Raw genomic sequence first — 22,903 nt, forward strand, 5'->3', positions numbered from 1 at the left:
GAACAGATTTCTAATATATTTTTGTACCATCCCACGTGTAATTAAGCGCGCAATTATCGTCTTGTATGCGACAGGATCTAATTCTTCATTATAAGTAATATCTGCTTCTCTAAAAATAATTATACATACTAATGTGTATGAAAAATTTTGGATATTAATATAATTTCTTATGTAAATGGATTACAATATAATATGTAATTAAAATAATTTTTAAAATATACCTATATTTAACTATATACAGGGTGTTTCATTTTAATCCGACCAGTCGAATATCTCGAAAACCAAGCCCGGGAGAGAAAAATATTTCAGACAAAAGTTGTTTGGTTTCGAGGGGGCCATAAGATGGTATCATTGGTTTGACCTTGAAGAGTCATTTGAAGGTCACGTGAAGGTCACTTCAATTTTTTTAAATGGAACACCCTATATATTTTTGCACACTCTTGTAGCTTATCTCGAGAGCTTTCCAAAACACTATAATTAAGTACCTTTTCGTTAAGTACTTTTTGAGTTATGAGGGTTGAAATAATTTCTTAATTTTACATAAACCGTAAAATATCTTGTAAAATATTCACTTTTCGATTATCTTACCTTAATACTTTTATGTACAAAATAATGAGAGGAATCAATTGGTGTAAAAAAAACACATAGTTGTTTTTAAGAAAAAATATGGAATTGTTAATTGCAAATTACATATTTTTTCTTCAAAACAACTATGTGTTTTCTTTACACCAATTGATTCCTCTCATTATTTTGTACGTAAAAGTATTAAGGTAAGATAATCGAAAAATGAATATTTTACTAGATATTTTACGGTTTATGTAGAATTAAGAAATTATTTCAAGCCTCATAACTCAAAAAGTACTCAACGAAAAGGTACTTAATTATAGTGTTTTGGAAAGCTCTCGATGTCAGCTACAAGAATGTGCAAAAATATATAGGATATTCCATTTAAGAAATTTAAGGTGATCTTTATGTGACCTTCAAATGACTGTTCAAGGTCAAATCATTGTCACCATCTTATGGCCCCCTCGAAACCAAACAACTTTTGTCTGAAATATTTTTCTCTCCCGGGCTTAGTTTTCGAGATATTCGACTGGTCGGATTAAAATGAAACACCCTGTATATTACCGATAAAAAATAAAACCCAAAGTCTGTTTCATATCATTTTGTAAATCCTTGATTACGACATGATCCACTTTGCTCTCAAATGAAACAGAGGTCCGCGCAAGTCCTGTCCTCAAAATATTCCAATTACGAATGTATACACTAGCGGAAGAAATAACAGTTTTCGCAAATTCTAGATGCGGTTCCGATTGTGGTCTGAACCATATGGATGAACGAATTGTTTCATCCGAGAGGATGATCTGATGAACACCCGATACTAGAAATGCTACACTATCTATGGAGATCAAAGGAGTCTTGTGAAAACATGTCCACATCATAATATCGGATATAAATATGGTAGTTTCTGTCGGCATATTTGACAAAGCTTTGTATTGACAAGCTTTCTATGATGCAGTATGGAAATAACAAAAGTACTTCTTAATTCTGGCTTGTCCCAATATGGAAATATTTGCTGTTTTTTCGCTGGGATACCTGTTGCGATTAACCACCTGCCGTATTTTAATGACATATTTCAGATAATTATTAATTTTAGATAATTGTAAGCGTAGAATGCACAAATGTACAATTTGTTTTTCATATTTCATATATTCTTCTACTTACTCGATTTCTTCATCTTCGTTTATGTACGGAGTTCCGAAAGATTCCCTTACGATATTAATTGAGATTTTATACAGTATATATAGATCGTACATTCCACGCAACAAGACATCACCGAAATCGAGCACGACAATATTGTTTTAATAAAATTTGTTGTTTTTGTTTTATAAAGCTTACCATTATTTTGATTCAATTTTGAGTACATTATAATTGTTGTATCCGGTACATAAAAACCTATGTATCGTTTTGCATGAGAAATATTTAAAGTGATTATGCATACGCTATGGAGAAAATCATTGTCTAACATTATCTTCATATTATAATGTGTCGGAAGTATATAATCTGATATATTGCTTGATGTATCAAGAGACACGGTAGTGTCTTTGCTAAGTCCTAGCGTAAGCAAAAAAATGCATTCCGTGTATTATTACGCGAGTCGGATTGAGAGTATAACTCGATATTTTTATTTCTCATATAACCGCTCAACTGATCGAGTTCTTAGTAGAATTAATCGATAGCTTGGGTTTAAATTAAATAATAAAAGTGTTTTTATTTTTGCGCTACGTGCTCTGTAAACGGAGATATCATGATGCAAAGTCTGAAATGTGAAAATTTCGATTAAGAAACGTCGTCATAGTCATCGTCAACTCCTCTTAATGTAACAAAGAATATACAGAAATACGTTTCCAACGTCTGCCACAAGAATGCGCTAGCAGTGATTCACGCGACGCAGCGTTAGTAGCGCTCTGTGTCGTTAACGATGCTTATGAATATGTTCTAAAAGGTTAAGTGTGTCACTTCAGGTAATTATATAAAATAATAATATACATATAACATTTATATATTTAGATTAGATTGTATCTATATTATTATTTCAGATTATATATATATATATATATATATATATATATATATATATATATATATATCAAGAGACACGGTAGTGTCTACTTCACTACAGCTATAACATGGACGTGGACACAGCGAGTGACAATACATCTATCGACGACAAGATAGATGACTTTTGCGAAAATCCGACGCGGGATGCATTAACGGAAGGTCTTATGAGTCTCTTGAAACCTACGGTGGATCAACTGGACGAGAGAATTCGCGCCACAAGGTGACGTCAAGTTTTCTGTTCAGCGCGCATGCAATAATAGTAACATTTATTTTTCGCGTTTCTTCTTGCAAATTTACGTATATTTATTATTCTTATATTTCTTTCACAGTACGTACTATTTATTGCAAAATATATGTTTATTCATCGAATTGTAACGATAAAAAATTGCGATTTACTTACACAAGCAACATATATATCTTATTGTTACCTATTTTACAAGAATTCTTGAGCATTTTGAAAATCATTTTCAATTTTCATATATAATTATTGGAATGTTATAAAAAATTGTGCTTCTATCATGTACTACAAGTTGCGTACAAAAGTTGCGAAGAGTATTATTTTTTATGCATAACTATTCTCTTTGTTATAGGATATGTCAAATAGAGCTGAAGCAGCGGATTGTTATTACTTAACATTGATTACTTTGCAAGTTTTATAAAAGGAATTTCTTACAATTTTCACCATAAATTATGGAAACTCCAGTAGTTAATTTATCAGATGAAGAACTCAAGACGGTTTATGATCCTTCTGAGGATTCGTATCTTTTAATAGATACTTTGGAAGAAGATTTAGACATTCTGCATGCGATGAAACCTGTGATTTGTTTAGAAATAGGTAGTGGTTCTGGTATAGTCATCACAGCTCTAGCAATGGCATTGAAAAAATATAATGCTCATTTTATTGCAATTGATATAATCATTATAACATAGAATATTGAAATTCAAAATTTCAAAATTAAAAATAATTTATGCTTTGCGAAAGAAAATTAAAAATGAAAAGTAGTTTATGCAAAAGCATAGAAAGAAAAAATCATCATAACATAGAATATTGAAATTCAAAATTTCAAAATTAAAAATAATTTATGCTTTGCGAAAGAAAATTAAAAATGAAAAGTAGTTTATGCAAAAGCATAGAAAGAAAAAATAAATACTCTATGCTATGATGATATTACATACACACACGCACACGCATGTACACATATACAAACATATTTTTATATCATCATAACGTAGAATATTTAAATTTTCAAAATTAAAAATAGCTTATGCTTTGCAAAAGGAAATGAAAAATAAAAAGTAGTTTATGCAAAGCATAGAAAGAAAAAACAAAAAGACACATTTATAAAAAATATTCTATGTTATGATGATACACACGCACAGACGCACACGCACAAACTAATCATGGAAGAAGTAATGGAGTCAGTAATTGAATTATCGTCATCGTTACATGTTGAGGCTGAAGCGATTTTAAAAGAAATCATCATAACATAGAATTTTTAAATTTCAAAATTAAAAGTAGCTTATGCTTTGCAAAAGAAAATTAAAAATAAAAAGTAGTTTATGCAAAGCATAGAAAGAAAAAACGAAAAAACACATTTATAAAAAAAAATATTCTATGTTATGATGATGTACACACACACACACACACACACATATTTTTATATCATCATAACATAGAGTATTGAAATTCAAAATTTCAAAATTAAAAATAACTTATGCTTTGCGAAAGAAAATTAAAAATGAAAAAAATGAAAAGTAGTTTATGCAAAAGCATAGAAAGAAAAAATACTCTATGCTATGATGATATACATACACACACGCACACGCATGCACACACATACAAACATCTTTTTATATCATAACATAGAATATTTAAATTTTCAAAATTAAAAATAGCTTATGCTTTGCAAAAGGAAATGAAAAATAAAAAGTAGTTTATGCAAAGCATAGAAAGAAAAAACAAAAAGACACATTTATAAAAAATATTCTATGTATGATGATACACACACACACGCACACACACACACACGCACACGCATACACATTTAAATATTAATAAAAATTAAAAATATTATTTCTATAACGGGCTGAGGTTCTTGGATTGGAACTTCGGCCTCGGCCTCGTCCTCTCGACCGTCCCGCTCTAGCCCATCGTGCACGCGGTTGTTCTACAATAAAAGAAATATTTTAATGTTATTTTATTTGAATATAATATTTAAAGAAGAACTGCACGGATTAACTATATTGAAAGTTAATAAATCTAATTTTAATATATGTACATTCAGATTCATGAATTTAACATTACGCAAAATACTTTTAGCCTTTTAAAATATAAAAATAATTATTTGTGAATTAAAAATTTTTTTTGTAAAATATAATTTATACGACACAAAAATTCATGAAAATACAAATTTTAATTCTATAGAAGGCTAAAAATACTTTGGGCAATGTTAAATTCATAAATCTGAAAATGTAATAGATTTATTAACTTTTAACATAGCTGATTCATTTAGCTGATTCCTTTATAATTAACGTGCCAATTATATAATTCAAAATTATTTACCTCTTACTTGCCCCGCTGTCATTATCGGTGACGACGGCGGCGGTGGCAGCGGTGACGACGCTGACGGCGATGGCAGCGGTGACGACGTTGACGGCGGCAGTGGCGGTGGTAGTGATGCCATCGTTGGTGGAGGCGATTCTTTTTGTGTTTCCATTAATTTTTGTGTTTCCATTAATTTTTGTATTTTTTTTTTAAGTATTATATTTTCTTTTAAAGCCGCTTCAGCCTCAACACGTAAAAAGGACGACAATTCAATTTCTGGCTCCATTTCTTCCATATTGTAGGTTCTGAAAGAATGGAAACATATAAAATACATATTATAAAATATGTTTAGAAATGATAGTAGAAATGATAGATAATAAATGATTAATCTTCATTTTAATCTTTTATTGTAATGCATATATGTATTGTGTGTGCAACACAAATATGAATTACAATAAAAAATAAGTAATTACAATAAGTGAATTACAATAAAAATAGTAAAATAAATTTTTATTCCCTTGTTATCTATCATTTCTTACGCATATGTATTAATAATATAATGTGTTACACTTACTTTTTAGGATTTTCTTCATTTTCTTTTTCGTTAGATCTGAAAATAGAAATGTATAAAATATATTGTACAATATAAAATATTTTTATATTATGTATTACAATAAAAGATTAAAATAAAAATTAATTCTTTGTCATCTATTTTTATTATATATTTCTATATTTTTATTATATATATGTATTACAATATGTATTACAATAAAGTGTTAAAATAAAAGTTAACCAAGTATTGGGTATGCAATACATATGCATTATAATAAAAGATTAAGATAATAAAATATTAAAATAGATTATAAAACATTTTTATAATGAAATAATAGATTGTTATCTATCATTTCTATAAAAAATTTTATAATATTTTATTATTTTATATATTTTATTATTTTAATCCTTATTGTAATGCATATGAGTTGCACACACAATATTTGGTTAACCTTTATTTTAATCTTTTATTGTAATACATATATATGTGTTATACGCAGAAGTACATATAGTTACGTATCGCAACAACTAATGGTTAGTTTTAATTTTAATGGTCTATTTTAATTTTTTATTATAATGCATTTGTATTGCGCATGCAACATATAGTAATATACAGGGTTTGTCAAAAGTGTGGAAACCCCTAAATATCTCACTAACGGTGCATTTTAGAAAAAAATGTTTCAGGCAAAAGTTGTTTGGTTTCAAAGGGGCCATAAGACGGTACCATTGGTTTGACCTTGAAGAGTCATTTGAAGGTCACGTGAAGGTCACTTCAATTTTTTTAAATGGAACACCCTATATATTTTTGCACACTCTTGTAGCTTATCTCGAGAGCTTTCCAAAACTCTATAATTAAGTACCTTTTCGTTAAGTACTTTTTGAGTTATGAGGCTTGAAATAATTTCTTAATTTTACATAAACCGTAAAATATCTTGTAAAATATTCATTTTTCGATTATCTTACCTTAATACTTTTACGTACAAAATAATGAGAGGAATCAATTGGTCTAAACAAAACACATAGTTGTTTTGAAGAAAAAATATGGAATTGTTAATTGCAAATTACATATTTTTTCTTCAAAACAACTATGTGTTTTCTTTAGACCAATTGATTCCTCTCATTATTTTGTACGTAAAAGTATTAAGGTAAGATAATCGAAAAATGAATATTTTACAAGATATTTTACGGTTTATGTAAAATTAAGAAATTATTTCAAGCCTCATAACTCAAAAAGTACTTAACGAAAAGGTACTTAATTATAGTGTTTTGGAAAGCTCTCGAGATAAGCTACAAGAGTGTGCAAAAATATATAGGGTGTTCCATTTAAAAAAATTGAAGTGACCTTCACGTGACCTTCAAATGACTCTTCAAGGTCAAACCAATGGTACCGTCTTATGGCCCCTTTGAAACCAAACAACTTTTGCCTGAAACATTTTTTTTTTAAATGCACCGTTTGTGAGATATTTGGGGGTTTCCACACTTTTGACAAACCCTGTATATGTATTATAACAATCATTAGTTATTGCGATGAGTAATTATATGTATTTGTATGTATAATACATATATGAATTATAATAAGACACATTTAAATAAAAGTTAAACAGTATCATGCGTGAAACATATATAATAGAAGATTATAATAAAAGATTGAAATAAAATATATAAAATAATAAATTATATTATAAAATATCTTTATAGATATTATTAATAATCATTGCTTACCTTTTGTGAGTTTCATTATCATTAATTGTTGCTGGTTCTTTTTCGTTTCTGGAACTGTAAATGTATAATATAAGTTATAAAATATTTGTATAAAAATGATAGAAAACCCTTTCGATCAGTCCCATATAAAAGAATGTTGTAATGTATCAACAATAATTTCGTGAAGACTGCTTCATATTCTGCATTATTTGATGAACTGTGAAAAAATATTTAGGTAAGTTGCCAACACTACCGTGTCTCTTGATAATTTGTCTTTATTTCCCTTACTATTAAAAATAGAATTAAATAACTCACTTTTTCTCCGTTCCATTTATATATTCAATGATGAATTAGATAAGCAAAGCAACGATTATTCATTAATGGATTTATAAGTATTAATTGTGAATAATAAATGTAGATTTCTAATGACATATTGATTTGTAATTAGCCGTTATTTTTGCAATAAGAATAGCAAAGAAGTTTGAAGGATTTGAATATCTATATAGTAAGCAAAGAGGACCGTCGAATTTTAATGAAATATGACGGGGGTGGTGGCGGGTTCTTTGCTCATTTATTTAAAGATGTTTAACATATAGTACAAAAAAGAGTGATATCCCTAAAAAAATTACCCTTTTAAAAAAAAGGTAAAAAAAGGCTAAGTCCGCGTAAAAAAACAGTATATGTATTTGCAAAATAGTGTATTATTAACTGTAAAAAACTATTGTAAAAAACCTGTCTCCAAAATAGTGTTATTTTAAAACTGTAAAAAACTACTGTAAAAAACCTATCTTCAAAATAGGATTATTGTAATCTACAAAATAGTTATTTTAATCTGCACAAAATAGTGTTATTTTAAACCGTAAAAAATTGTTCTACAAATTATTTTAATTTTGTGTAAAATTGTATATCCTACAAAAATAATGATATCAAAAAAATTGCGCTAAGTGAAAATAAAAACTTATAAAAATATTTTAACTAAAAAAAGTTATACAAAATAGTTGTTTTAATTTTCTACATTATATCCTAGAAAAATGATGATATCCAAAAATTACGCTAATTGAAAATAAAAACTTAAAATATTTTAACTAAAAAAAATTGTACAAAATAATTGTTTTAATTTCCTACAAATAATATTAAAAAGTTGCGCCAACTGAATAAAAATTTTCACTATAAAATATACATTTCTTTTTTATTTCCAATATTAAAAGAAAAATGATATTAAATGAATTGTAATATATCTATTATAAAAAATCGTTGAAAATATGAACAATCATATACATTGCAATAATCATATGCATATATCCTGAAAAGTTTAATTAAAAAAAAAAAGGAAATGATAATACAAAATACAAAATTAAAAATTAATAAAAAAATTAAAAATTAGAAATTAATAAAAAAAAATAAAAATTTATTTAAAAATTAAAAATTAATACATATAAAAAAATTTTAGTTAAAAAACTTAGCGCTGCTACGTTGAATAATGTGCTAATGAAATTAGCAGCGCTAAGTTTTTTAACTAAAATTTTTTTATATGTATTAATTTTTAATTTTTAAATAAATTTTTTTTTTTTTATTAATTTCTAATTTTTAATTTTTTTAATAATTTTGTATTTTGTATTTTGTATTATCATTTCCTTTTTTTTTTTTTAATTAAACTTTTCAGGATATATGCATATGATTATTGCAATGTATATGATTGTTCATATTTTCAACGATTTTTTATAATAGATATATTACAATTCATTTAATATCATTTTTCTTTTAATATTGGAAATAAAAAAGAAATGTATATTTTATAGTGAAAATTTTTATTCAGTTGGCGCAACTTTTTAATATTATTTGTAGGAAATTAAAACAATTATTTTGTACAATTTTTTTTAGTTAAAATATTTTAAGTTTTTATTTTCAATTAGCGTAATTTTTGGATATCATCATTTTTCTAGGATATAATGTAGAAAATTAAAACAACTATTTTGTATAACTTTTTTTGGTTAAAATATTTTTATAAGTTTTTATTTTCACTTAGCGCAATTTTTTTGATATCATTATTTTTGTAGGATATACAATTTTACACAAAATTAAAATAATTTGTAGAACAATTTTTTACGGTTTAAAATAACACTATTTTGTGCAGATTAAAATAACTATTTTGTAGATTAAAATAATCCTATTTTGAAGATAGGTTTTTTACAGTAGTTTTTTACAGTTTTAAAATAACACTATTTTGGAGACAGGTTTTTTACAATAGTTTTTTACAGTTAATAATACACTATTTTGCAAATACATATACTGTTTTTTACGCGGACTTAGCACCTTTTTTTACCTTTTTTTTAAAAGGGTAATTTTTTTAGGGATTGTTTAATACACTGCGCACTGCGATTTTCGATTCTTCATCGATTCCTTTGATTTTTGATTCTTCATCATCCACATGACTCGCTGTTGCTATCATGTCAAGGTATATTATACTATTACTTAATAATAGTTTTAAGAATGTCATGTTGAATTTCACTCGGATATCTATAAAAAACGTTTCTTCAATAAAAACAAAAGTATTTACAAAGAGTATGCAATAAAATCGATTTTTGTGTGAAAAAACGTTCAAGAGAATTTACAAAACACTTCATAAGAAAATACGATTAATTTAAAAAGAAATTAAAATAATACAGTTTAATAAATAAAGGAATGATTAGAAAAGATAAATATAAAAATTATTAAAATGACATATGAAATATTTTTTTCGGACTTGAATATTAGGAGACATGAAGGATGTATTTAGATAATTCCAGTAGGACAAGCACAATAAACATAACTCTTATTTATCTCAATTTAGCTATCTTTAAGATTTGTCCTAGTACAATTACATATTTCAATGTACATATTTATATATATATATATATATATATATATATATATATATATATATAATATAAGCATTAAAATGTATGAGAAATGAAGGTATATTCTGAACAACGCGATTTTATACATGATATGGACTATATGTTTACTAACATGTTATTTTCAAGATCAATCTGTTCCTTAAGTAAGAAACGTATTCAAAACATACAAACACTGAACGGAAATCAAATATCATCAAATATTTGAAATTTTGATAATGTAGCGAATCGTATGAAACATTCCAACAAAATTCTAAAAACAATTATGTTAATTAGAAAAAACAATAGGCAATAGAGAGCATGGGAATTAAATTTGACTTAAAGTAAAGTAAATAATCAGGCAATTATGTTAATATTTTTATAACACATCTTTTTGAATAAAATGTTAATTTTTTATTATTTGTTGTTTATTCGTTCATTACACATTCAAATTAACATATCCTACTGATCATAGACATTCATTATAAAAAATATTTTAAAAACAAAACAGGTAATATTATACGTTTTTAAGATAGATAATTTCATAGCTTAGCTAATGAGATAATATTTTATATAGCTTAGATAATTTTATAGCAATAATATAAAATTAATTACACAATAATTTTATAATGTCAAAAGGAAATTTAGCTTATAAATTTTACACGTTCTATATGTCAAAATGGTCGAAACATGCTATTACAGTACAAACATAAATGTCTTCATTTCTATTAACTGTAATGTATGCAAAAGTTAAAATAATATTTATAATAAAATGAGTTAGTCGATTTGAAAATTAAAGAAAATGTCTTTTATAAAATAAAAGCGTTACCTGTTATTCCACACAATTTTGTATGTACATTTAAAGAAAGAAAGATAAATATTTTATTATATATTTAATGCCTTATCCTACTAGTTGAATTAGCCAGGTTTAATATCAGATTTACCACCAAAAAGTATTCAATCGCCAACTTATCGCTTCAAGAGACTATCATGAACTGATGGCTCTGTCGGCATACCTGACAGTATATAGAATGTACGTAGTGTTAAGCCGGGTCTACATTAGTCGTATCGTAAGGTTGTAAGGCCGTAGTCGTAAGATATTGACGAATCACAGTTGATTATTCTCCTGAACTTCAACTGGGATTGGTCAATTTTTTACGACTACGACCTTACAACCTTACGATACGACCAATGTAGACCCGGCTTTATATAAATAACGTCTTGATTATACGTAGCATAGGATATCTTACATATTGACAAAAGTCAATAAGTATAAACTTCTTTATGTTTTTCATTCCATTTTCGTATGAAGCTTTTATTTATAAAGATAAGTTTTCTAAGAAACTATTCGCGAGAGAAAATTAATTGAAGAATTATAATCGCGCTTATACTTGCATGTATTGGCCGATCTTTTTTAATTAATATCTCGAAATTTTTCGTGGTGGTTTTCAAAATGATATTTTGGTTTTCAAAATGGGATTTTTTAGTCCAGTTTAGCGAGATCTACTTATGGTTTCACTTTGTACCGAGATACTGGAAACATCCTGTATATGTCATATTTTTATACAATATTATACAATACAATATTTTTATACAATATTATACAAGACAATATTTTTAATATCATATTGTGCAATTATAATATTATACTGATTAAATACAATTAAACAATTATTAATTCCTATATGACATTAGTGAATAATTAAGTATATACATTTGTAAATATTATTACAATCATTTATGCTGTATTTTTAATTTCTAAACAGTTAATATCTTAAAGATTTCGTTATTCAATTGTCAAATAAAGATCGAAAATAATTTATCTGTTTTTCGATCTCCGACCAGCGTGTTTCTATTTTGTATTCAATACTGGGAATAAATGAATTTTTCAAATTCTTTTTTACAAATTTCTTTATCTAAAATGGATTTTTTAAATAATTATTATCAATAAATGATTTCGTATTTAATAATTGCACTGTCACAAATACAGAGTATCATTATAAGCAGAATTAAAGAAAAATATTATATAAAATATAGAAATTTGATTTATTTAAAATTTACCTCGCCCAATTGTCCCTTAGAATACGCATTGTTAATTATAACAATTAATGTTACAATCACATTGACTTTTCTATAAAAAATAAAACAATATTATAACTAATTCGTACAATAAAATCTTCACATCAATGTGTAGTATATCTTTATTAAATAATATCGTCACCTGTGTCTTATTGTTTCGTAATTACTTAATAAACTTGTAAGCATGTACTTAGTATGCCTCTCAAGAACAGAAAGGAAAATATTAGCAGTTAAAGCATAAGCTCGCTCTATCGATGCAAATTCAATATAAGATACATTATACCAAGGTTTATATAAAATTACTGATATTTTTGTTTCTAAATAATGGATTATAATTTTAGAACTTTTACTATAAGCCAAACATTCTAATATTTTATCATTTCCTTTTATATAATCATTAAAAACTTTATTCCATGTATCACGATCTGCCGTTTTCAAACCATTGCAATATGTCCACCTCTTCCATCCAGGCAAAAGTCTACAGAAGACATTCCAGAAAAGAAATAAAAATCTTCTAATCGAAATTGTGTTAATAGTTTCTTTAGTATTTTATAAATAATTTTTTAATATAAGTGTTATCTAATTTCTCAAACATATGCAGAATATAAAATAATAATCCTAGAAAAAGAATAAAATATTATGAAAAGAAGTACTTGTTTTCTTTAGGATTTGCTAGATGCCATTTCAAATGACGCTTAGATTTTTCTTCGCAAGGATTTTCATTTATAATACACTCCCACTTTGCGAGTTCTTGTTTTAAGCATTTAGCATGATCGCTGATGTGACTTTCGTCATACAGATTCCAATAATTAGATCTAAAATTCTGCATAAAATCAAATCTTAGCACTCCCTAAAATTTAATAACTATCATTATATTTAGTTAATTCATTATTTACAGGAACAGATATAATGTACGCGCAAATAAACATTTTTACTAAATAATTTTCTTTCATATTTCTTTAATATTTATGTGACTTCGTAGCATCAATATCATAATAAGTAGATTTACCAATTTCTTATTTGTGTGTGAATAATTGTGTATATTACCATCTAAATAGGTATGGATTTTATATCATTTAATGAATTTTTAACATATATATCGATATATAAAGTGTTTCATAAGATTGTGCTAACGTTCTTGAGTGGGTAGAACGCAATAAACTGAACAGAAAGATTCTTTACCATTCTACAATTTTCGTAATAATTATTGAAATATTAATTAAAAATGTGAATAAGCGTGCGTTTCGCGAGACTATATCGTAGGATATGCGCGATAGGTGTGCCAGCGGCGAATGTCGCATAGCAATGAAAAAACAAGAGTCATGTGTTGTATAATGTAAAAAGATTATCTTAATATTATATAAATCAATTTCTCTGCAAAATGTTCGTATATTTTTAACATCGTAAACATTCGAATACGACGAAAGAAAATTAATATAAGAAATATAATTGTGTTATATACTGTTCTATAATTTCCTAAAACTAATTAAATATTAATTACAGAATTGATCGACAATTATCATGTAAATACTGATGTATTATTATTATAGAAAAATAACTTGATGAAATATTCAAAATTTGTGATTGTATTAAATATAAAGAAAAAATATATAACAAATATGTAACATAAGCGCCTTTTGAATTTTAATTTCTGAATTTTGGTACAAAGAGAATTAAATAATAATGTATAATTAATTTTTTTTGTTTAACTCACTACATATATCTATTTTTAAAAGAATTCATTATTATGATATGAAATCGTTGTATTATAAAATAGATAATTGATGTAATGGTTAATTTTTTTATAAAAAAATGTAATTATATCTATATATATACCTTAAATTCAGGATAAAAATTTAAGAATGGAAAGGTATTCGACAAAAATTCAAATGCTTTGAGCATAGGATACCATGCTATATAATCTCTTTCCTGTGCCAAATAAGAAGCGATTTCCCAAAATACGGAGAATTCAAGTTTCTTCTCTATCGCAAAATGAAACGCATCATTGATGATTTGCGCTCGATTGAGAACATGTATATTACTATATTTTTCAGAATTTAAGTATTGTGCAATTTTTCGCCAGTTCGCAATATCATAATTGACGCGATAGTATCCTGTTATATGGTAAAATAAATTACTTTTGTCGATTATTAAATACTTTGAAATGATATATATTGATTAAACATATTTCGATATGTTAAAGATATTTCAGTATTAAATATATTATTATTATTAGAGAAGTTTGCATCTTCCGTTTTTTATTATTTAACATGAAGGTTGTATCAGCAATTCTACATATTACAGAAAGAAATGAAAATTTCAAATATATTGTTAAAATTTCAATATACTTGTAATATCTTTTGTTATATCTTATATTATATATATGAGTTTTAATACATTTCATGATTATATTTAATTAAAACTTATGTCATATATGATATCTAATCTGATATATATAATATGATATATACAGGGTGATTCTGAATAACTTTATGTTTTTGCAAAAACATAATCTTGACCGAATTCTAAGACGATTTTTCTTTTGGCAAAATTTCGTGCAAAGCATAGTTTTTGAATTATTAAAGGAAGTAGTTAACGTATGACGGGTCGAATACAAGAGGCAGGCAAGGGTGGCGTGATTCACCGTCAGACGCGGGCGCTCACGCGGGGCGCCTTCGGCGATCAGCTGGTCGCTATACTATGCACGGACATACATGCGAATACATACATTCTCTCTCACTCTCTCTCTCTCTCTCTCTCATTCGCTCACTTACCCGTGGTTTTTTTTTTTTTTTTTTACGAGGGGAAAATGCATTTTATGCATACTCACCGGTCGGTCCGGTGAGTTATGTGGGACTCGAATACCAAGTCGAATTACCAACTCGGTACTCCCTACCCACTAAAAACCCCTCTCTTTTCACGAATTTCCTTTGACACACTGTCCCTCTGACTTCCCGAGATCTGTTTTCACATAACGTCAAAAAATAGTTATTATTACCTTGTTCGATGACTTTTGATGTATTGCTGTAATTGCTTGAAGGAGAAATGAATTTTCCGATAGATCGTACGTTCTCAAATTTAACGTAGATATCACGTTGCAAAAGACAAGATATCCACACTAAATTATTAACTGAAAGTTTTTCTTCTTTCATGAACTGTATTCTTTTATAAACTTTAACGTAATCACATTTATTTACTCACTCGATGAGACGAGAAATTTACTAATGACTCTATCACTAATCACTATTAATCACTGTCGAATAATAACTGTTGGCGATTAAAAATCACTCGATGAAAGAAACACGCGCGGACACGTTACTACACGACGCGACGACGCGACAATGCGACGGTAATTATTCGGCGACTGCAAGCAGTTTTTTGTCATGGTAGGTTGCGGTAGGTTAATGTACTACTGGCGCTATCGAACGCGATCATGTGTTCGATTGAAGAATGCGGTAAACATAATAAACATTTAACATATTAATATTATTATTATCATGAATGTGTGTGATATCCATACATCGTATGATATCTATTTAAAAATTAATTAGATTAAATAAGTGTTTTTAAAATATTTATTACTTTTACTATTATCTTAAATAAATATTTAATATTAATATTTTATATGGTAATAGTAAAAGTAATAAATATTTTAAAAACACTTATTTAATCTAATTAATTTTTAAATAGATATACGATGTATGGATATCACACACATTCATGATAATAATAATATTAATATGTTAAATGTTTATTATGTTTACCGCATTCTTCAATCGAACACATGATCGCGTTCGATAGCGCCAGTAGTACATTAACCTACCGCAACCTACCATGACAAAAAACTGCTTGCAGTCGCCGAGTAATTATCGTCGCATTGTCGCGTCGTCGCGTCGTGTAGTAACGTGTCCGCGCGTGTTTCTTTCATCGAGTGATTTTTAATCGCCAACAGTTATTATTCGACAGTGATTAATAGTGATTAGTGAGAGTCATTAGTAAATTTCTCGTCTCATCGAGTGAGTAAATAAATGTGATTACGTTAAAGTTTATACAAGAATACAGTTCATGAAAGGATAAAAACTTTCAGTTAATAATTTAGTGTGGATTTCTTGTCTTTTGCAACGTGATATCTACGTTAAATTTGAGAACGTACGATCTATCGGAAAATTCATTTCTCCTTCAAGCAATTACAGCAATACATCAAAAGTCATCGAACAAGGTAATAATAACTACTTTTTGACGTTATGTGAAAACAGATCTCGGGAAGTCAGAGGGACAGTGTGTCAAAGGAAATTCGTGAAAAGAGAGGGGTTTTTAGTGGGTAGGGAGTACCGAGTTGGTAATTCGACTTGGTACTCGAGTCCCACATAACTCACTGGATCGACCGGTGGGTATGCATAAAATGCATTTTCCCCTCTCTCGTAAAAAAAAAAAAAAAAAAAAAAAACAGGTGAGTGAGCGAATGAGCGAGAGAGGCGGGGAGAGAGAGAGAGAAAGAGAGAGACAGACAGACAGACAGACAGAGAGAGAATGTATGTGTTCGCATGTGTGTATGTATGTGTATAGCGACCAGCTGATCGCAGCAGGCGCCCCGCGTAAGCACCCGCGTCTGACGGTGAATCGCGTCACCCTTGCCTGCTTCTTGTATTCGACCCGTCATACGTTAACTACTTCCTTTAATAATTCAAAAACTAAGCTTCGGACGAAATTTTGCCAAAGGAAAAATCGTCTTAGAATTCGGTCAAGATTATGTTTTTGCAAAAGCATAAAGTTATTTAGAATCACCCTGTATATATATATATATATATATATATATATATATATATATATATATAAATGTAAATAATAATAAAACAATTCTGAGAATTTGGATATGTAAATAATTTTGTACTAATATAAAATGGTTTCTTTACAAACATGATATATGTACTAAAATATATATACTTAAAATTATATATATATAAATAAACAATAAAGATATAATTTTTTTATTCAATATTTACCACCTTGTTGTAAGTTGAAAATAATCCATTCATTTTTCTTAAAAAAGAGTTCGATTTTTGAACGCCATGGTGTTAACCAAAAATTCGTCCAAGTTACGTTAAAATCGAGCTTCGACTCTGTAGTATAAGTAACAGGTATATAATATTGTTTCTCATCTGATTTGTTGTAAAATTCTACTGATACGCTTGGAAGAGCAGTAACATAATTTCGCGTCACCTTCAACACGATAGTACACCTCTGCATAATCCACGAATCTATCGTGTCTTTTATATTTAAATCATACGTGGAGTTCAATTAAATCATGACAGATCTCATAACATTCCATAAATCACGAGAAGTTGTTGCTCCAGGATCATTTAATCTATAAGATTTAACATTATGATAATTTTAATACCATATTAAAATTGATAAATAAATAAAAAAAAGAAAATCATAATTTATAAAATTTATTATCGTATTTTAATGTATAATGTAACTCCTACAGAGATAGAAATTTATGAACTTAATATAATTGTATATATATATATATATATAAAATCTACGAATCTATCGTGTATATATTACATATATACAATATATACAATTATTCATTATATACACGATAGATTCATGGATTTTATATGTTATAAAAATAGAAAAAAAATATATATATATATATTATTTTTATAACATATACAAAAATAATAAATACATACAAGATACATATATGTAATATATATTTTTAGTATATATTTTTAATAAAAATATTTTATTTATATTTTATTTATATATTTTTATTTAATATATAATAATGTATATTTATTAATAATTATGTTAGCATTCGTCGTGACTGAATAAATAATAAATTAATTTTTATATTACAAAGATTTTAGAGTGTTTATAATTTATGTTTGTAAAACTACATTCTCCAAATCATTCAATTTAAATTATATGTTATTTAGAAAATATGAATATCTGTTATATATTTATAGAGAAAAAAGTTGAAATTCAATCTTAACAAAAATTTATAAATATAAAATAGCAGTATAAATTTAAGCTTTTAAATATCTATGTCATTTAAACATTAAAAAACTGGAAATATATTATTAAATTTATTTTATATTTTGATTTTTCTTCCTTCTTCTCTATGATGTATATTATTACATTACAATACATTATACTTACTGATTATCCAAATATTTCATGAATCCCTTTGAAAATATATGAAGTGGCAATGTTCGTATTAACATGCGCCATACAATGGATCCTATAACGTTTGAAAAAAAAAGAATTTAGTATATTTAAAATGACTTTACTGCAATGCGCAATAAAGGTTTGTGAATATATATGTAATTAATAAAATTAAATGTATCACACCCAAAGTTTGTGTAATTAAATCTAAGTAAGCAGCTATAAAAGATTGATAAATACAATTCAACGAAAAAATTTGTAATAACAGATAAATAGTGAATGATTAAAAATTTGTTAAAAATAATAAATTAGACAATTATAAGGAATCAGTTAATTTTATATTTTATTATGATTTTTTGAAATCTTAGATAAACATGTATAGTTATAATTTAAAAGAAATTACACATTATAAAATTATCCAAAAATTATATAAAAATTTAATTTTAAAGTTAGATATTATTACGTTATTGCAAATATTATGAAAAAATATATTAAATTTTACAAATGAAGGGCCTTGCACGGTTCTTTCTACGGAAATTGAATTTCGAAGAAATTTGAATTTTGATTGAATTTCCTGAATATTGGAAATAAATAGTTAACGTGAAAACACAAAAAAAATTTAAAAAACGTCAAAATAAATGTGATAAGGTCGATGAAGTGGTTTCGTCACTACAAGTATTCAAATATCGAAATAAGGCGTTATTTCAATACTATTAAGGAAAAGTAAATAATATATTAAATAAAATAAATAATATATTAGAATGTCATACACAGTTGATCATTTATATTAATACATTTTACTAATTTATTTACATGGAAAAAATGTGTGTGAAGCAGTCATCGCCGCTGTCGTCGCCATAACATGCCATTTGATATTTGATAAAATATAATTAGTTGAAAGTATAGTTATTATATAAGTTTCCCCTAAGTCTCCCTCTTCGAATGGAAGAGGGATACAAATTCCCTAATTGCTTTAAAAGACTAGTTTCTCAAAATAATTAAACACCTGTTTCATGATCTTTCGTAATTTTTGAACCGTTTCTGAAATATAGTATATGGGAAATTTATGGAAACCCTATATATACATTTATGTACATATTTTCCACGTAAATATAATATCTATTAATATGTATTAATAAAAGTAATCAACTGTGTGTGATTCTACTCAATAATACATTATTTATTTTTTCTCAGTAGTAATGAAATAACGTTTTATTTCGACATTTGAACGCTTGTAACGAAGAAATGGCTCTATCAAACGATATCACGGTTAATGTGACATATAATTTGCCACAAACTATTTATTTCCAGAGTTTCTGCAAATTTCACCAAACTTCAAAATTCAATTTCCATAAGAATCGTACAGGGTCTTTTGTTTATAAATGACTTTTCTCATTTTCTATGAAATTAACATTAGAAATTTATAATTATTTAATTGTTTAATTATGCAGTGTTATATGCATACCTTTGATATGAGAAAGAGAAGACTGTATATAATTTTCAGGATAGCTTATATTATATTCTATAGTAGAATTTATAACAATATAAGTATTTAGATAGAGTAATTCATGTTAAACTTGAACTACAAACAAATCTATCATCCGAAAATTTGGCAGAGCCTAAAATCAATTCGATATAATCATAACTTATCATAAATAATCAAAAAGAAAAAGTTTTTGGTACATATCAAAATTAGCTTATTTTATGCTATTGTTAAGAATAAAGTTTGTATGTGTGTTTGTGTAAATTTTTCTGCGATAATTTTCATACAAAAACATATACATATTTAGTTCTTATTAAATTTCTTTCACCGGATTTCTAGAAACTTTAGAGACTTGGAATCTTATAATTTCTTACATTTAAGAAATAAAACAGAATATTTGCACAAATATTTAACAATTATTTATATTGATAACTATTAATCATTTGACTGCGTATTCAAATAGCGTTAATAATAAAAATAACCTTGCCGATAATGTATGCTTGATAAAATATATCCTTCGTTTAAATATGTATGAGGCCATAAGTAAGCTGGTCTGAACAGATTTCTAATACATTTTTGTACCATCCCACGTACAATTAAGCGCGCAATTATCGTTTTGAATGCGACAGGATCTAATTCTTCATTATAAGTGATATCTGCTTCTCTAAAAATAATTATACAAATATGTATGCAAAATTTTGGATATTAATATAATTTCTTATGTAAATGGATTACAATATAATATGTAATTAAAATAATTTTTGAAATATACCTATATTTTTAACTATATATATTACCGATAAAAAATGAAACCCAAAGTCTGTTCCATATCATTTTGTAAATCCGGGATTACGACATGATCCACTTTGCTCTCAAATGAAACAGAGGTCCGCGCAAGTCCTGTTTTCAAAATATTCCAATTACAAATGTATACTCTAGCGGAAGAAATAACAGTTTTCGCAAATTCCAGATGCGGTTCCGATTGTGGTCTGAACCATATGGATGAACGAATTGTTTCAACCGAGAGGATGATCTGATGAAAACCCGATACTAGAAATGCTACACTATCTATGGAGATCAAAGGAATCTTGTGAAAATACACATATGTCCACATCATAATATCGGACATAAATGTAGTTTCTATCGGCATATTTGACAAAGCTTTGTACTTTGTATGATGCAGTATGAAAATAACAAAAGTACTTCTTTATTCTGGCTTGTCCCAATATGGAAATATTTGCTGTTTTTTCGCTTGGATACCTGTTGCGATTAACCACCTGCCGTATTTTAATGATAAACATTAAATAATGAATAATTTTAGATAATTGTAAGCGTAGAATGCACAAATGTACAATTTGTTTTTAATATTTCATATATTCTTCTATTTACTCTATATCTTCATCTTTGTTTATGTACGGAATTCCGAAAGAATCCCTTACGATATTAATTGAGATTTCATACTCTATATACAGATCGTACATTCCACGCAACAAGATATCACCGAAATCGAGCACGACAATATTGTTTTTAATAAAATTTCTTGAGTTTGTTTCATAAACCGTATCATTATTTTTCTTTAATGTCGATACTATTATACTCGTTGAATACGGTGCATAAAAACTTATGTATTGTTTTGCATAAATAATATTTAAAGTGATTTTGCATTTGCCACGGAGATAATTATTGAGTAACATTAGCTTTATGTTATATGTCGGAAATATATAATCTGATATATTGCTGGATTTGTTGTTTAATACATTGCGCACGATTTTCGATTCTTCATCGATATTTATTCCTTTGATTTTTGATTCTTCATCATGCATAGGAATCGCTATTCCCATTTTGGTAATGTATATTATACTACTACATAATAATAGTTTTAAGAATGTCATGTTAAATTTCACTCGGATATCTATAAAAAATATTTCTTCATTAAAAACGAAAGTATTTACAAGGAGTATGCAATAAAATCGACTTTTGTGTAAAAAAAGGTACAAGAAAATTTACAAAACACTTTATAAGAAAATACGATTAATTTAAAAAGAAATTAAAATAATACAGTTTAATAAATAAAGGAATAATTAGAAAAGATAAATATAAAAATTATTAAAACGACATAGGAAATATTTTTTTCGGATTTGAATAATAGGAGACATGAAGGATGCATTTAGATAATTCCAGTAGGACAAGCACAATAAACATAACTCTTATTTATCTCAATTTAGCTATCTTTAAGATTTGTCCTAGTACAATTACACATATTTCAATGTATATATATATATATATATATATATATATATATATATATATATATATATATATAATATAAGCATTAAAATGTATGAGAAATGAAGGTATATTCTCAACAACGCGATTTTACACATGATATGGACTATAGTTTACTAACATGTTATTTTCAAGATCAATCTGTTCCTTAAGCAAGAAATGTATTAAAAACATACAAACAATGAACGGAAATCAAATATCATCAAATATTTGAAATTTTGATAATGTAGCGGATTGTATCAAACATTTGAACAAAATTCTAAAAACAATTATGTTAATATTTTTATAACACAACTTTTTGAATAAAATGTTAATTTTTTATTATTTGTTGTTTATTCGTTCATTACACATTCAAATTAACATATCCTACTGGTCCTAGACATTCATTATAAAAAATATTTTAAAAACAAAACACAGGTAATATTATACGTTTTTAAGATAGATAATTTTATAGCTTAGATGATGAGATAATATTTTATATAGCTTAGACAATTTTATAGCAATAATATAAAATTAGTTACACAATAATTTTATAATGTCAAAAAGAAGTTTAGCTTATAAATTTTACACTTTCTATATGTCAAAATG

At 26.6% G+C, this 22,903-nt stretch overlaps 2 protein-coding genes and 1 long non-coding RNA gene across 3 annotated transcripts; 1 reads left to right on the forward strand and 2 right to left on the reverse strand.

Moving 5' to 3' along the window:
- Positions 1-2,466: 2,466 nt before the first annotated feature.
- Positions 2,467-5,878, forward strand: LOC145974709 (SNAPIN protein homolog). Its single transcript, XM_083104718.1, has 3 exons — positions 2,467-2,525; positions 2,601-2,842; positions 3,213-5,878. Exons 2-3 carry the CDS (start codon positions 2,691-2,693, stop codon positions 3,253-3,255), a joined length of 195 nt encoding a protein of 64 aa, XP_082960844.1. The 5' UTR covers positions 2,467-2,525; positions 2,601-2,690; the 3' UTR covers positions 3,256-5,878.
- LOC145974710 (uncharacterized) lies at positions 5,742-7,865 on the reverse strand. Its single transcript, XR_014439772.1, has 3 exons — positions 7,736-7,865; positions 7,442-7,637; positions 5,742-5,777 (listed from the first exon to the last, which is right to left on the reverse strand). It is a non-coding gene; the product is annotated as an uncharacterized LOC145974710 (long non-coding RNA).
- Positions 7,866-12,083: 4,218 nt separating this feature from the next.
- On the reverse strand, positions 12,084-14,274 carry LOC145975034 (uncharacterized). Its single transcript, XM_083105174.1, has 5 exons — positions 14,209-14,274; positions 13,026-13,222; positions 12,515-12,850; positions 12,355-12,424; positions 12,084-12,209 (listed from the first exon to the last, which is right to left on the reverse strand). The coding sequence occupies exons 1-5, from the start codon at positions 14,272-14,274 to the stop codon at positions 12,084-12,086; spliced, it is 795 nt and encodes a 264-aa protein (XP_082961300.1).
- Between the last annotated feature and the right edge of the window lie 8,629 nt (positions 14,275-22,903).

The sequence above is a fragment of the Camponotus vicinus genome, unplaced genomic scaffold (genome assembly GCF_025532165.1).
Source record: "Camponotus vicinus isolate PSW18456_S1 unplaced genomic scaffold, iyCamVici1.0 SCAF_7, whole genome shotgun sequence".
NCBI lineage: Eukaryota > Metazoa > Arthropoda > Insecta > Hymenoptera > Formicidae > Camponotus > Camponotus vicinus.